Source organism: Bactrocera neohumeralis, chromosome 2 (assembly GCF_024586455.1).
Source record: "Bactrocera neohumeralis isolate Rockhampton chromosome 2, APGP_CSIRO_Bneo_wtdbg2-racon-allhic-juicebox.fasta_v2, whole genome shotgun sequence".
NCBI classification, from domain to species: Eukaryota; Metazoa; Arthropoda; class Insecta; order Diptera; family Tephritidae; genus Bactrocera; species Bactrocera neohumeralis.
Window position 1 is genome coordinate 67462185 of NC_065919.1, and position 16788 is coordinate 67478972.

Below are 16788 nucleotides of genomic sequence, written 5' to 3' on the forward strand. Positions count from 1 at the left end.
AAAGTTATTTGATAACGGTTGAAGAGCAAGAGTTTTTTTTGTTGCTTTGACAAATAATACTCTCACACTAAGCTATATTTTTTCTATCAATGCCGAAAGGTTTTGTGATGAGTGCACTTTCAGATATTATATTGAAATATGCAAAAAATAAATAAATAAAAATAAATGAAAAAAAATTAAAAAACGATTAAAATAAATAAATAATAACATTTACCAAACAAAAAAACCAAAAATCATGTATTAATAGAAAAAATTGAGTGTATATGTAATTTGATATATATTTTGTTGCTTTATTTATCTATAAAATACAATTCTTATAAGCACTTTAATTACGACTAACAACAAGACTTCATAAGCTTTCTAAGTCAGCGAAAAATAACAATTTCTTTACATTTTATTTTTTTCGCATTGCAAAACATTAATATTTTATATAAAAACTAAATGCTGCAAATATGCTTCAATAAACTATATAATTCATTATGCGATGTAACTTACATACATCAAATACATAAAAAAATTCAACTTTTGCTTAACATTTAGCTGAGTTTTTTCAGTTTTGAGCACATTTCTAAACATTTAATGCTATTGCAAAAACAACAAATACTTTTGTTTTTCCACTTCAATCACTACGTATGATTATTAAAAAATAACTCACACACATATTATAAAACTAATACTAGTGCACATCATTGCATGTACATACATATATATACATACATACACTTATAGGTATGTAGTTAAAGCATTTGCACTTTTTCACATTGCAAAACATTTATAAATTTAAAATTTTTCGTGCTAAAAATATATACACACATACACAAACATATGTGTGCATGTTAAATACATACCCTATGAGCATACATTATGAATATATGATAATATTTGATACATAAAAACAACAAGTACACAAAAATAGTATATCAACACACATACAATTATACAGACACTTCATAAATTGTATGTTTTCTAATGATTTTGAATGCATTTCTTTAAAAACTACGCTAAAAATACCATATAGTTTCGTTAGCCTAATATTCAGTTGTATAGTTACATGCGTACACGTATACTTATGTACATATGTATGGCTTAAATCTACGATTTGTGATATTGGTGTGTTTCGTTACAGTTCGGAATTACCAGAACTTGCTTATTATAATAGTATCATTTCTGCGTCTACGCTAAACGTATGCGGACTTAATATGCTTATATTTATACATACATATATATATATGTATGTATCTGCAGTTAGTTACATATGCATTGCGCACTCGTGTACACTTTAAAATTCATATATGTACGTTCCTTCGCCAGTCTAAATCATACTTAGTTACATATATATAGTATGTACATGTATGTGTATATACACATAAATATTTATGCATAAGCTTTTGCCATAATTTAATATATATTTTTAATAAAATGTTTTTGCTTTAACTTAAGCGGTTTGGTTTATGCCCAGTGCTTTGAATTCAAAATCAGTGGAACACTCTGTAAGCTTTCTTTTTTTTTCATTCGCGCGATTACGAATTCTCATATTTTACTTTTGTTGTCATGGATTACAGTGTAACTTATCAGGATAATACGCGTGTATATGAATAAAAAAGGTTTTGCAAATGTACATATATATATTTATATAAATATATATATAATTATATATACTATGGTGAATCAGTCTAATTTGGGAATGGATTGTGTCATAATGCACTTAAAGTTTGCTGGTGGATTGGAATGTATTTAATAAATGAGTTTGCCGAACGCTGTTTGACATTCATATATGTACCTACATGTATTTATGTATATGAAGAAAACTGTATCATAAGACAATTATTTTAAATTCATAATTCAACATGACTATATTATGAATAAGCCGTATCGAATGGGTTATTTATGCATTTCCAGCAGATTTATTGAAGAAAAATAAAGGTCTGAGTTTCGAAGGACTCAAAAAGATCGACTGGAAATATATAAAAAAAAAATCCGGGTTTTAAACGGACTAAAAAATAGCCATTTTTGTTGTTTTGATTCTATGTTTTGAATGCTAATACAAAACAAACAATATATACTTGATTGAGGGATCCTAAATATCTGGTCTTTGTATTTATAAATGATGATTACTTGAAGGTAATGAATAAAGTAATTATAATTAAAAATATTTCGAAAAGTGTTTGCGCCAATTGATGTCGCAAGAATTAGCAATAATAAGAAAAAATAAAATTTTTACAAACAATTTTCGGAAAAAATTATAGACAAGAAGTGTTTCTATGATCGAAAATAAGAAAATCTGCACGCGTAAATATGAAATACAGGAAATGCAGGCTCCTTAGGAACTGGTGAGATAATTATTGCCACAGCAACGCAAAAAACTTGCACATTTGAGTTTAAATTAGAATCGTTTCGGAACAGAAAGCAAAAAAATAATCCAAAAATATTTTAAGTTACTTTTAATTGGAAAAAAAACAATAAAAAAATAAGAATTTAAAATAGATTCTTGCTTCGGCTAATCTAAACTTGGTTCTTGATCAACAGTGTATGCACAGTTATTCAGAGATGACAACAGTACAAATTATACCAGTATTGTATACATCTAAATATTAATACAAATACATCGCTCTTACATTCCGGAGTCATGATTAGCTAAGGACTAGTCTTTACTATGCACCAGCCAACTTTTACATACTTACATATGTAAATAGCTCATTTATATACCTACAACTAACAAGCTTGTTGGATCAGGTAGTGTGTTGGAACTTTACCAACAACAATTCACTAGTTTTGAACGTTCCTACTTTCACCACACGGCAGCAGCAACGCATAGTTCTTTTATATATTAATTGGCTTCTCTCATGCCCGTAACTTCTCACGCATCACTCAAATCAGATGAGATTTGCGATTTGCATGTTCAATGGCCGCCAGCAGTTCGTGTTTTTGTCGGACGTAGAGTCTACCCTTGCGCCAGGGGTTTTGTAATTGCAATGGCTTAAAGTCATCACGCAAGCAACGCTCACGTGCGCCTATCACGGCCACCAAGCAGAAGTTCTCCAGCATATCCGCCGTATAGATGGGTCCGTTGTTGCCCTTCAGCACTGCCGCCATATTTAGTTGCTTCACTACCAAATTGATCACTTCACGCGCAGTTGTTTTCGGCGTTACGTGCAATTTGAGGCTAGTACCGGACGCCAGACCTGTATTGTATGCAGTGTAGACTTGTATGATACCTGAGCTGGGCGCGCTGCTCAGTGCGGCGGCATTGGTTGCTTGTTCAGAGGTGTGACTGGAACCACTCGCAGTGTCCTCTTCGCTACTGTGTCGAGAGAGACTTTTTATGGAGGCAGTTTTTGCAGTAGTTGCTAACGCAGCCGCGGTGGAGGCTTCCTCACTGCTGATAGGCTTTACACCGCTGGGCAGCGCAGTAAGCGCTGTTTTTAAGTAAAGAGCGCCATCTCGTAGATTTGCGCTTGAGGCAGCCTTCACTTTGCCACCAATGGAATGTTCGACGGCCGATTGGCTGCTGAGCTTGGACGTTTTGATGTCATAGTCAGAGCTGGAAGCGGTTTTCAGTGAGAGATTCGAGCCGGTGGGCAAATAAGGCGCTGAACTGGAACAATGTGTTGCGGTGGCCAAGGATGCTGGCGTCGTTACATGTTGTGTAATGTTGGAACTGGTACGTTTGCGATGCGTGACTGCGGAATGTGTGTGTTTTGTTCCATCCAAACTGCCCAGTGCTAGTGTGTCATCGGAACGTGAGGGTGGTATTGCAAAGATCTGTCCGAGTTCGTTGTTACTACCTAGCGCCGATTCCGCCCCCGAATAGTAGCTGCGCGTTGTGTATTGCGACGAGGTCATTGAGTCACCGCTATTTTTGCGCAACGAAACGTCAGAGCTCGTGTAGCCGCCCATACTGACTTGCAACAATTGTTGCGTACCGGTGGAACTGACAGTTTTACGTGAATCGCTACTGCTTTGCGATTTGGTGGCAGACTGTTGCGGCGGTATTAGGCTTGCACAGGAGGTGGGCGTTATAGCACTACGTCCCAGATTCTGTTCGGACTTAGAATGTTCGGCTGCTAAGCAGTTACTGCTGGAACCCTGCGAATTGGCGCCCGGCCCTGGCCAGCTGCCACGTCCGGAACTTTTTGTGTATTTGGCATCGCGTGTTGGTGGTTGTAGCAGCTGCTTATCCACTGCACGTCCCTCCCTGCACTTATCGCGACCATTGTCATAGGCAAGTATGTCTTTCATGATCTCTGAGGATTGTGCGTTTTTATCGCGTGCAAATGCAATCACGTCCATCAACCAACGCACACTCTTCCACACGGCATTCAAGTTCGCTGATAGCTCTTGCAATTTCGCCAAACGTTCCTTGGCCGTTTGCAGTTCGCTTGTGGAGAAGGCTTCACGTTGCGAATGTGTGGCCAATGCTGTATCTAATTCCAGTATGCAAGAGAGGCGTGCATATTTTTGTATGATGCCAGGTTGGTAAGTGCGCAGGTGTATCATCTCGAAGGCCTGTATGCTCAGACTGGCGAGATCGTCACGTTGTAACAGCAACTCTGACTGTCCAGGCACGGCACAAGCCAGCTCGACGGCGGGACAGATCACTAGAAAGCTAATATCTTTGCTGTGCTCAATGACTTCGATGTCATACAGACGATGCGTCTTGGCATCCTCCGGCTTTATATTCATATAGGTGAATAGCTTATGCGCGGCATTAGTGAGGTCGTAGAGGAATAAACGTTGGCCTTCGGTGGTCTCTTCAGTACTTGTATTGAATTCCAGCGCCATATTCAAGGGACTATTGCTGCGACTGTTGGAACTCGTGGACTTTTTACGCTTCAGTATTTGCCATTCATCGGCAGTGATGTGACTGTTGTCACGCACCTTGTAATGCGGCAGCACATTGGGTGTCTTCACGGGCACCACCACTTGTATCTGGTCCATAGAGCACTGCATTTTCAGATAGCCCAAATATAAACCTGGACTTAGACGTTGCGTAGATGCTTGATGGTAGTGTATTTGCTCGCTGATGGAGGATATTAACATCTCACTGATGTTGTAGTCCTCCAACAGTGCGACTATCTTCTTTTGCAATTTATTCAGTGGCAACCACCGCGAGTTGAGTATGGATACGGTTTTCTGGCTCTTCACAGACTGTATGCAGGTCAGGACAACTGTGCCATGAGAATCACGTAGTGGTTTGTAGAAAAGCTGTCCCAAGTCATTGAGACCCAATGTCGATTGCATTTGACAAACTGCGGACAGGAGTTTGGTGCGAAAATGTACGGCGGATGTTAAATTACGCTCCATATCCGTGCGTAACGACTTCACATCGTCCCAGGTGCAGGCAACCTATGTAGAGGGGTTCATTAGAAAACGAAATTATTTAATTTTTTAGTCTAAAGCGGGCGTACTTACCTTCATAAGCCAATGGTAATCACTGTATAAGCTGCTCGGATATGTCTCATCTATCTCGATAACGGGCAAGAAATCTTCACTAGTCACCAGCACTTTGTCCTCACAATAAACGACACTAGCCAAGTAGACGCCGCTGGTAATGAGAAAAGTTAATGAATAATCGTTATTATAAGAATATCTTAAGGTATTCGGAACAATACGAATGATTTCAGGCCAATGGAACCTAGGCCCGGTGTTACTACGGGCATGATCTTAATCTTGACTGGGCTAAATTGCATATGTGACCGAGAAAAAGAGATCAATGAGGAATTAAACACAACGTTTAAACTCCCCGGTAGAGCAAAATCAAGCAATGGTTCTCTGATCGACAGTTCCTAAGGTGAAATCTATAATGCACCGACGGAACAAAGAACTCTTCTGTAATAATCCATAATCAGACCTTAGCTACAAACTAAATGACTACAATTCAGAATTTCAAGAAGAAACTTGGCGTAACAGAAGGTGCCAAGTGGGCCTCTGCTCTAACCATCAAGTCCATAAACCTTCTAGTGGACAGAACAGCGGCAATTAAGACCGTCCGTAGCACCTATACTAAGTCTTACTGGGATAGGTTATGCAAGGACAAGCAAGCTGTCTTAGACCATTCAGCTCCTACAAGGGTTGCATGAAGTAATGTATCCTAGGGGAACACCTCAGCTCTTGGAACATTAGCGACACAGCGCATACCATAAAGATATTTTAGAATAGTTTTTATGGTGGACAGATCAAAAAGCTGCTACTTCTACGTAAGAGGGATTCGCCTTCTGCCTGTTAAGACGGGATATCTTACACGGCTCCCAAGGCTCCAACTTGGGTTTGTCGCTGTCCCTTCTAAATCAACCAACCGAACTATTTTCGCATTCAGCATCTGACAACTCTTTTGGCATTTGACAACACTGAAGCTGGTATGTAAACAGAAGACACCTCTAAAGGATTCCGATATCATATAATGCTAACAACCCCAGTCAGCGAACGAAATATAAAATTTATAGACAAAGACGACTGCAGTACTTACCGTCTTAAGTGCTTTTGAAATTTCGATGCCACCGAAAATAGTTGCTTTATCGTAGTCTTCTTTTTTGGATTGCGTCGCTGTGCCGCACCGACGTCCAATGTCAACTCCGATACATCCGCCGGCCGCGCCAAACGTACTGCCGTAAAAAGATTGTCCAAAACACGCTGACGTCCCACATAACGATCTTCGCGATTATTGAAATCGCGCCAACCTATCCGGAAAGTAAAACAATAACGAATTAAATGTGGAAACAAAAGAAAGCTTTCTTCCTGAGCTTACTTGATGGCACGACGCTTGCAGGCACGGACGTTTTGTACGCGCCCCAACCCTTGACATTGCCACAAGCAGCGCGTATGAAGTAGCGGCGTCCTTGCGTCAAGCCGCCAATCTGCAACTGTGTGCCCATATTGCCGTGGAAACTCGTCCAGTCGACCATTTCGCGTTCGCCCACAATGTTGCTGAAATCCGCACGAGTCGACCATTGCACTGTGCGTGGGTGTCGTACCGATTTGTTGGTTGGGATTATTGGGTGTTGTGAGTTGCAGAGTTTGTTGTTTTTGGTTTAAGGGAATTTGCGGTGTCCAATTTGTGGTGCGCCAAACAAACAATGGCAAATACATAGAAAATAAAATACATAAATAAATGAAAATATCGAAAGTAAACAAATCAGTTGCAGCACATGGCTACGGTTGGACGAGCAAATGCCAATGCATACACAGAGTCAACACCACTCCTACTCGACAAGTGGCGCATTGGTGAGGCAACAATATCCTCACTCAACTGTGTGCATTCATGTTTTGTTTACCCTTGAGTGCTGGTTTGGTGTCATTTTTTACTCTCTTTTTTTTGCTTCGCTTACCTTTGAATTTCGTGGCAATTGCACCTTCGTACGGCTCGAGTATTTGCAGCGCTATCGAGTTGTCGCCCGTCACATCCACCGCCACCGAGGCGGGCGCATCCGGTGGGCGCGTCTGATCCCAGCCGAGCAGCAGGCGTCGCAAGCCCTTCACGCGTCGCTCCCAATTGCCGATTTGCTTTTCGATTTCGTTGCCTGTGCAGCCGGTCACGGAGGAGCCAGTGTTGCCTGTCGCAAGCGTACAAATAAATAAATAAACGAATCATTCAATGAATCAATGAACAAATGAATGCACAATTGAATGGCGGTTTGGAGGAGTGGGGCGTGCGTATAAACATACAAACACACAGGCATGCAAACAAAAAGTGTGGTTAGTTGTGCTTATAAATATGCAATTCTAGTCTCAGCATTTCGATTGTTTATTTGGTCCGCCCCAGCGCTTCGGTATCTAGCGTCGAGTGGCGCTCTTGATTGCGAATTGCATTTCATTGTGGTTCCGGGTAACACCACACTGCGTGTAAATATTCTTCTTATTGCTTTGTTGTATGTGCGCTCATATTTTTCAATTATGTTTGAGATCATTCAATGCTGGACATGATCAGCATGACAAATAATTGAATAGCAGAATGGCGAGTGTATCCATCATGTTAAGTGGCATTTGTGGACGAATGCAGGCCACGTAGCATAAAAGAATAAATTGCTGCACATTCGTAACGGGTGACAAGATTTATTTTTCTAATTCTCTCTTGGGTCATCGGAGCCTGGCAAGATGCAAATCGAACAAACAACTGGTATAAGTATTGGTATAATTAAACATCTGGTATAATTGAACAACTGGTATAATTACTGATATAATTAAAATTCTTGACCTCGTTAAAGAGTTTTGCCCAAAGTTTTTCTAATCGAATTAATTTCGTTAAAGAGAGAGCAACGTACAAAGTTAGCAAGCAGTGAAATGGTGAATCGATGACACAAGCTCGCTTGTATTGAATTTAATTGTATAAGCGAGTAGAATTCAAAAGAACTCAATAGAGATCGAGCTTCTAAATTTGATGTTAAATAATTTTATAATTCAATTATACCCTGACAGTGCCTCCAGATTAACAAATGGTGTTAAAAAAACAATTTAAAACAATCTAGAAACCAATATTTAGTCTCTTGGTGGTTGCATTACCGAACAACAAATAGAAACTCAAACACTATTTGTTGTGTAAAGCCCGGTCTCATTCTACAAAATGGAACAACGTGCAAGTTTTTGGCCGGCTCCAAAAATCTAGTTTAACTAAACTCTGAAGTAGTTGCCTACCAAACAGCGGTTGAAAAATAAGGGATCGCACGCTCCCCGTTTGGCATTCTGTCTAGTGGTAGTGTTCAATTCTTCGTTCCGACGTTTCGCGTGTTAGGTGACCGGAATGGACACAGAATTATACCCTACAAGCAAAATATCGGTTAAGTCACCAGTTATTTACCAAATAGCGCTACCTGGAATTTCGATTACAGTTTCCATAAGTTTCTTGCGGTCCAATTGACAATTCTAACCGAGACTCTTATGCACATGTGATCGTTCATCCCTTACTAAAAGGCTTTATGAGTTACTCGGTGTGTATGTGTTGGCTTCCGTGCAAATTCTTTCAATGTATTGGAGTTTCTGGAACCGTGAATTCATCGCTGTTCGGTCAAGGACTTTTAGATTGTTAGCATTTTTCAACATTATTGGTAATAATTTCCTACGCTACAACAACAAAAACGACGATTTAACAGATCTATATCGTCTATATGTAAAATATTTTATGGAACTCCACAATTGTACTGTACAATTTGTGCTGGTTTTGATCTGTAATTTGGTACAGAGTCTCGCCGCAAGGTCCAGTTTTCCAAGATTTGTATGTTTTCACCCTTAAATATTGATTCAAATCGAGCTTCGCATGCATTTTTATCAAACTTCTGAGTTCTTTCCATACAATCGCTAAAATAATTTTTTCTAATCGTCAAAGGCCTGCCTATGAGAAGGAACAGTTCCCACTTGAAAGTCAGAAATAATCACTTTTTCGTCAATTTATTTGAAGAGAAAAATTATCGTCAATCTTTTCCAGGACCGTCACATAAACAGCCATGACATCGCTAAGGAACTTAACATTTATCATCAAACGGTTTTGAACCAATGAAAAAAGGCTGGCTACAAAAAGAAGCTCTGTGTTTGGGTACCACATGAATTGTCTGTGAAAAATTTAATGGACCGATTTAACAAATGAGATTCTTTGCTAAAACGAAAGAAATCGAACCATTTCTGAAGCGAATGGTAACAGGAGACGAAAAGTGGATCAAATACGACAATAATGTGCCAAAACGTTCAAGGTCCAAGCGAAGTGAAGCTCAACAAATGATCACAAAGCCAGGATTGATGCCTCGAAAGGCTATGCTGAGGGTTTGGTGGGATTAGAAAGGAATCATCCACTATGAGCTACTCCAGCCTAGTCGAACGATTGATTCTACATTTTAATGTCAACAACTGATGAGATTGAAGCAAGCAATCGAAAAAAAACGGTCAGAACTGATCAACAGAAATGGCTTCGTCTTCCATCAGGACAACGCTAGACCACACACATCTTTGATGACTCGACAAAAACTTGGAGAGCTTGGCTGGGAAGTTTTGATGCATCCACCATATAGCCCTTGCAGAACTTGGTTTCAAGAGAAGCCTGTAAAAATTACTTGTCGCAGTTTTTCGCCGAGAAACCAGAAAAGTTTTACACTGATGGAATAATGTCTCTAGCGGAAAAATGGCAAAAAGTGGTCCACCAAAATGGTACATATTTGGTACGTTAAAGCTCCTTAGAAATATAAAAAAAAAAATAATTTGAAGTTTGATTAGAAATACGAAAAGACTTTTTCGACTACCGGCATGCAAAAAACCAAATCGATTTTTGGAAATTTACAAGTGCATACAATCTCTTATAGCTAAATTTAAGTTCAGTTTCGTTCAAAAACGCCTTAATTCAATCATCATTTTGCTCAGCTGGCAATCGTAAGTTTCAAATTAACTCTAACACAGAGAATATATGGTATATATCAAACACATACATATATAGATATGCATATGTATTAATATCCCTCTGATCAGATTTAAAAGCTAAAAATAAATAAAAGTCATTAAAAATGCCCTCTGATTGCTTAACTAAAGGGTACTTTCATAAATGTACAGCAAAATTCTCAAAACCGTACATACAATTGGATTACTATTCCGCACACGTCTCACTTTCCAATTACTAATGCACTTAGACGTGCATACATTTACACACACACTTGCGATTAATTTCCCCATTTCGCATGGTATGCAACTGCAACTCAAACAATAGTTGCAAATTGGCTTTAAAAGTGTGCTGAAAACTCACCAATAATAATACTGGATATGGACGGTCGTGATGCAAATGTGGGCTGACAAAGCCCACCATCCGATGTGCCGCTCAAGTCCTGTATACGAGACTCAGCATCTTTGAGCAGACCATTCAATTTGTTTCCGATGGTATCTGAGGAAACTGACAAAACAATAGCAACCAATTAGAATAATGGGTGTTAATAAAAAAAATATATGGGAGATTGAAAAATGTGTTATGAAACTAATTTTAAAAGTTTTTAAGAAAAAATAGGTAAATAAAATAAAAATATTTGTTTTTTTTTTAATTTTTAAATTTAATTTAAATTCTTATATAAGTATTAGCACTAATTTTTAAAAACCCGAAATGTATGTATGCCTCGTATATTAACTTAAAAATTTATTAAATATTATTTTATTATTAATTTAAAACTCTTATTTTCAAAATTGTTAGCCTGCCTTTAGGCGAACGTTAATTAAGCTCGAAGAAATAGCGAAAAAATAAAAGTATATATTTATTTATATTCTACTTACATTGTGTGCCCTCGATTGCGCCATGTTGCAGCAACATTTTGGTCATCGAGCGATTGTTGCTGAGGACAGCAACATCCAAAGCTGACAGGCCATCACTATTTATGCTGTTGTTGTCACAATTTTTGTGATGAAAACAAACCGAAAGTGTGAAAGAATATATATTTGTATAAAAAAGACAATAAAAAATATAAAAGTGTAATTGAAGTATAAAAGAAATAATTGGGAAGCAGTACTTAGCGATATACTAAACTTTAATGAAATCTTGGTCGATAATAATATTTTAGTTAATTTTTATTATTGTTTCGTTTCTAAACTTCATTACTATGATTGATCAATATTTTATAGCTCTTAGTATATTTTTTTCATGTTCTCGCCTCAATCTACAAAGGAAATACAACCTCTTAAAAGTGAGTCCTATAAAGACCACTGCATATAAGTATGAGTATAAACTTTAATCAGTATGTCAAATATTGGAAACTGCCTAGGATGAAGCACACGTGTATGTAAAAGGGCTTCATAAACGCTTTGACTATTTGTGGTCAATGGGCAATTACATTCTGACAACTGACGCATGTCAATCGTTTGGGTTGGCTGATACACATTACCTGCCAGTGCTAAGTTTTGGCAGAGAGACAGCTAGGTACGGCTGAGTTTTGCTATTGTTCGTTAAAGTCAAACGGAATGTATATACCTTAACCAGTGGCTATTTTAACGTTTACAAAGAGTCAGTCAATATTTGTGGCTGAAATGTTAGTGCTGCAGGTGGCAGTACTATCCACTTGTGATGTTTATATTCTCTTTGGTTTACAATAATGAAAAAGGAGAACAATACCGAAATCCTAATAATTTTTTGTGTAGAAACTAATATTATGCCAGTTTCTTCAATCCAAATCAAAAGTGGGTTTCACAGAGATTTTACAGGAACTGTGTCGATACAGCTTTTTATTCAAAATTCTCCTTGAAAAAATCATGAAGATTAATTGTTGATTCAAGTGGTGGTACTTTTTAGCCTTTTTTGATAGATCATGCGTGCGTCGAGTCAAGCTGTTACGTTATTTTTGTTCAGAATAGCTGAGCATTTCATCATGGAGAGACTTACGCCCGAACAATGTTTACACATTTTTCAACTTTATTACGAGACCATAATCGGCCTACTGAGTGTACTATTCGCAACACCATTACACGTCTTGAGACCCAGCATTTATTATTGGATGATATTCGACCGAATAAACCACGTTCAGCACGCAGTGAAGAAAATATAGCAGCTAAAGCTGATAGTGTAAATGAAGATAGTGGAGAGGCGATTCGACGCCGATCAAAAAACAGCTGGTGCAAGAACTAAAGCCCCTTCACCTTCCCCAACGTTAATGCTTCGCTCTATGGTCACTTTGGTTTCAACTCGACGGCGCCACTTCCCACACATCGCATCAATCAATGGATTTATTGAGAGAACACTTCGATGAGCAGATAACTTCACGTTTTGGGCCGGTCGATTGGCTACCAAGATCGTGTGATATCACACCGTTAGACTTTTTCTTGTGGGGATATGTAAAGTCTAAAGTCTATGCGGACAATCCCGCTTCGATTCAGGCCTTGGAGCAAAACATCACGCGTGTCATTCGTCAGTTGACAGTCGAAATGCTCGAATAAGTCATTGAAATTTGAACTCATTGGGTGAACCATATGAGATATAGCCGCGGCCAACATTTGAAAGACATAAGCTTCGAAAAATAGTCAAATAATGTTCTTTCAAATGATAATAAACCTTCTCCATTAAATTTGAAGTTTGTGTGTTTTTTCTTTAAAAAAGTAGGGAACCTCGAAATGTATCACCCTTTACATAAATAAATTTGAGCTATTTCAAGCAATTCTAAATCTTACATACCTATTGACATCCACATCGGTTGATTCCAGAATGGTGCGCGCCTTGTCGAGATGTCCATGTTCGACTGCCGAAAACAGAGCTGAAGAGGAAATCGAAGTAAAGTAATATAGGTTAGTTAATCGTACATAAAAATATACCTACATATGTACATATGTGTAAATTAGAATGTATGCCAAATTTGGTTTTTAAGATTAGTGAAAGCGCAGCGTTCGTTGCACAAAAGCCGCTCAACAACTGGCGGAGAAGAAGAAGCAGCAGGTTAAATACCCTTACTTGTTAGTGTAGCAAGCTTATACGTTAATTCTTACAGCTAAGTTAAATTAAAGGATTAGTGGAGACTACTTTGCATTTGTTTATTACTAAAAACGCATTGCCTACTTTTAGGCTAGCCTACCATGTTGATGTAAATTGATCTGATTCAATTTGTCCAGCTGCGCCTGAGCCAACTTTAATTGTTTCTTCGACATTTTATTGCGATACGGCGTGTTGCCGCAATTGCCAGCGCCGACGTTGGAGGTGAGGCCATCGCCGCTGATGCTGCCGTCGCCGTTGATTTTCGTACGCACAAACGCCGAGTGTCGGTAAATGGCCAAATTGGGCGGTTTTAGTGCCAACTCCAGCGATTCGTTGGCGTTTATTTTCGGTTGTTTGGCCGTTGGCGGCGCCTGTGGTTGTGCCGGCACAGAGTTGCGCGCTTGACGTGCCACACTCAGGCCACTACTTGGACCATTGTTGCGCTGCTTGTCCGCAGTCATTCGCAAAATTTTATTGCTATTTCCACCGTTATCGTTGTTGTTGTGATGACTGTTATTGTTATTATTGTTGTTGTTTGTGTTGTTGGCGCTTAGTGGCATTGTAGTTGCCATTTTTACGGCATTTCTTGCTATCGCTGTTGCTGTTGTTGTTGTCGCTGCGGCTGCTGCTATATTATTTACACCCGTTTGCGGCAATAGAAATTCCATTTCACGCAAATCGTTGGACGTACACGAGATGGCCGTGCGTATCTTGGCTACAGCCACATTTGGCGTCCATTGCTCAGACCAACGGAACGTATTTGCGGCATCACAGCCGTTATCGTCGCTATTATCACCGTTCAACGCTACAGACAGCTGTGTTGGGTTATTGTTGTTGTTGTTATTGTTATTGTATGGCGCACGTATCGCGTTGTAGTATTGTTCTTCGGTGTTATCGCTTCTATTACGATTGTTATTGTTATAGTTATTGTTATTACTACTACTGTTGTTATTATTGTTATTGCTACTGTGCTGGCTGTGCGTAGACGCTGCACGTCTCAACACCACAACGCTGTCGGCATCTGCATCGACAAAGCCGCCGTTGTCATTATCAGCATCATCAATGTCAGGTGTGTTATCAATGAAGTAGTAGCTACTGCCTACACCACCACTATCTTCTTGCTCTTCTTCTTCTTCTTCCTCTTCTTGCGCTTCTTGACGCTTATCGGCACGCGCTTTACGCCAACTCGCACGATCGAGCGTTAAACTATGCGGCAGAATATTGTCTGTGTGGGCACAAAGCAACCAATTCGATTTGCGGAGATAACGAAAAGTAAAAAATAAGAAATGAGAATACATAGTATGTTGAAATAAAATTTCTAAAACCTATAAAATTGTAAGCAATTAAAATTGGCGTAATGAAATGATAACAGTAAAGCGGAAATAAAAAGCGGCGAGAGAAAAAAAAATTATCATTAAAAATTATAATAAGACTTGCAAAAAATTAATAAAAATAAAAACAAAAGCGCCAAACCAAAAGCGGCTAAGTTAGACCTCAAAACCACAACCTAACTTTAGCCAAAAGGTGATTGATTAGGAAGATAGAAAGTAGGCGAAAATAGCTTTGCTTGAATGAAAAATTAACTAGTATAAATGTAGGGCCGTTTTTCAATGCCTGGTTAGCAGACTTCTGCCAGTTAAATTCTGCTTAACTCAACCAAGTCTCTTTTAAAGAAGAATCCTTTTTTAAGCAGAACTTAACTGACAGTTGGCAGCTAACCAGACATTGAAAAAACGGCCCTTAGTCAGCCAAAAGAACAGTAGAAAGCAAACAGTAGGAAAACTGCAACACCATTTAGCGATTTTAGGAATAATTTAGTTAAAGATGAGAATGTTTCGAACCCAAGCCTACTTGAAAGCTCTCAGTTTAAGATTGATTTATAGTTTTGCCCAAAAACACCAAAGGAACGTGTAACTGATATATTGTAAGTAAAAATATATACAAAGAATATTTAATTTCTTTTTCTCTTCAATCAAATTGAGTTAGAAAATAGCGAAAATAAGCGCAAGTCAAAATTAAGTGACTGTTTGAATGATTTTTATGATGATTACATAAGCAATAAAATCAAAACATAACAATTACAAATTTTTTGCGATGCTCTGATTATATAACTTATACTGGCATACGTTTATCGTCGCGACTTTTTGTTGATTTGTTGCCAAAATTGCGTCGCATTTTGCATTACTGAATTAAGGGGTTACATGAGTTTACGGGTTTCAAGAAATCGAATTTTTTTATTGTCTTATTAAATGCTACAACATCTCTAGAATATTTTCCTAAATTTTTAAGTTGATCCGAGTAATAGTTTCGGTGATACAGCCTTAAGAACTTGCGCGCTCGAGGCTAGGCCAAGTGTGCCGTCTTTAGGTAGTAGTCTGGTAACTTGGGTTCAAAAACTCGAAACTTTTTTTGTTTAATTTGAAAGTATAATGTCTTGAAAATATACTGTGAAAATTTCAGACAGAAATACGAAATATTTGGGAGTTATAACGAGTTTTCTAGAGCGCCTCGGAGTCCTCTCTCGCGGAGCTGTTGAACTTTAAGCGCATTTTTCTCAAAACATTGTTTTTCTGGTCGGCCCGGGTCCTAACTTTTTTTCTACTGAAGCGATTGCCTTCAAATTTTAACAGGCTATTCTACACACTCATAGTTCTCGTCGAAATTAACGAGAATTTTTTTCACCCTTAGCTTTTTATTTCACAACCCTTTCTTTGCTAAAATAAAAAGATTTTTTTTTCAAAGTCCGCCATTTTATTATTTACCCTTGAAATTTAACTTCAGTAGTTCCGACCAGAATGACATGTCTATAGAATAAACAAGAATATTTGATTTCAGATAACATCAAGAGTCAAAATCACCAATCATCATATTCAAGATAATTCATTTATATTTTCCTATAAAAAACTACCCTCTAAAGAAGTCATTAAAATATTAATAAGTTACCAGACTACTACCTTAAACGCGTTTTTTCTCGAAACAGTGTTTGTGAAGTCGGTTTGTAAGATTTCTCAAGAACTACTCAACCGATTTTCATGAAATTTTACTTAGGTCTTTGGGATATAATTCTTGACGACTTGGATGAAGTATTTTTTTTTGCTTACAATTATTAAATTATATTAATTTATATATTTTTTTAAAAATGTCTGCCAAAAATAAAATTTTCAGTTGTTTTCCTTCGTTCAAGTTCTAAGTTAGGGTTTTAACCTAAAAAACGTAAGTTCTTCACTTTAGATGATCTTGTAAAGCGTTATGCTGCCAACGCGGGCGCTTTTTTTTCCGAGGGATCACTAGAAATGGCGTCCCAATGACCGAATTCAAAATATTTTCTTTCAAAAAATTCGAAATTTCTCTGTTAACAATGTATGTATGTTTAACGATCC

General features: G+C 38.1%; 1 protein-coding gene across 1 annotated transcript in view; it reads right to left on the minus strand.

Annotated features, from left to right (window-relative positions):
• Positions 1-266: 266 nt before the first annotated feature.
• Positions 267-16788, minus strand: part of LOC126766995 (uncharacterized) — a 188537-nt gene continuing 172015 nt past the window's right edge. The window contains exons 7-15 of the mRNA XM_050484630.1: positions 13509-14633; positions 13115-13193; positions 11230-11333; positions 10715-10858; positions 7326-7550; positions 6746-6952; positions 6467-6677; positions 5413-5545; positions 267-5346 (exon numbers count right to left, since the gene is read on the minus strand). Of these exons, the coding sequence (XP_050340587.1) occupies positions 2869-5346; positions 5413-5545; positions 6467-6677; positions 6746-6952; positions 7326-7550; positions 10715-10858; positions 11230-11333; positions 13115-13193; positions 13509-14633 (4706 nt within the window). The 3' untranslated portion in view covers positions 267-2868. The remainder of the gene's footprint in view (positions 5347-5412; positions 5546-6466; positions 6678-6745; positions 6953-7325; positions 7551-10714; positions 10859-11229; positions 11334-13114; positions 13194-13508; positions 14634-16788) is intronic.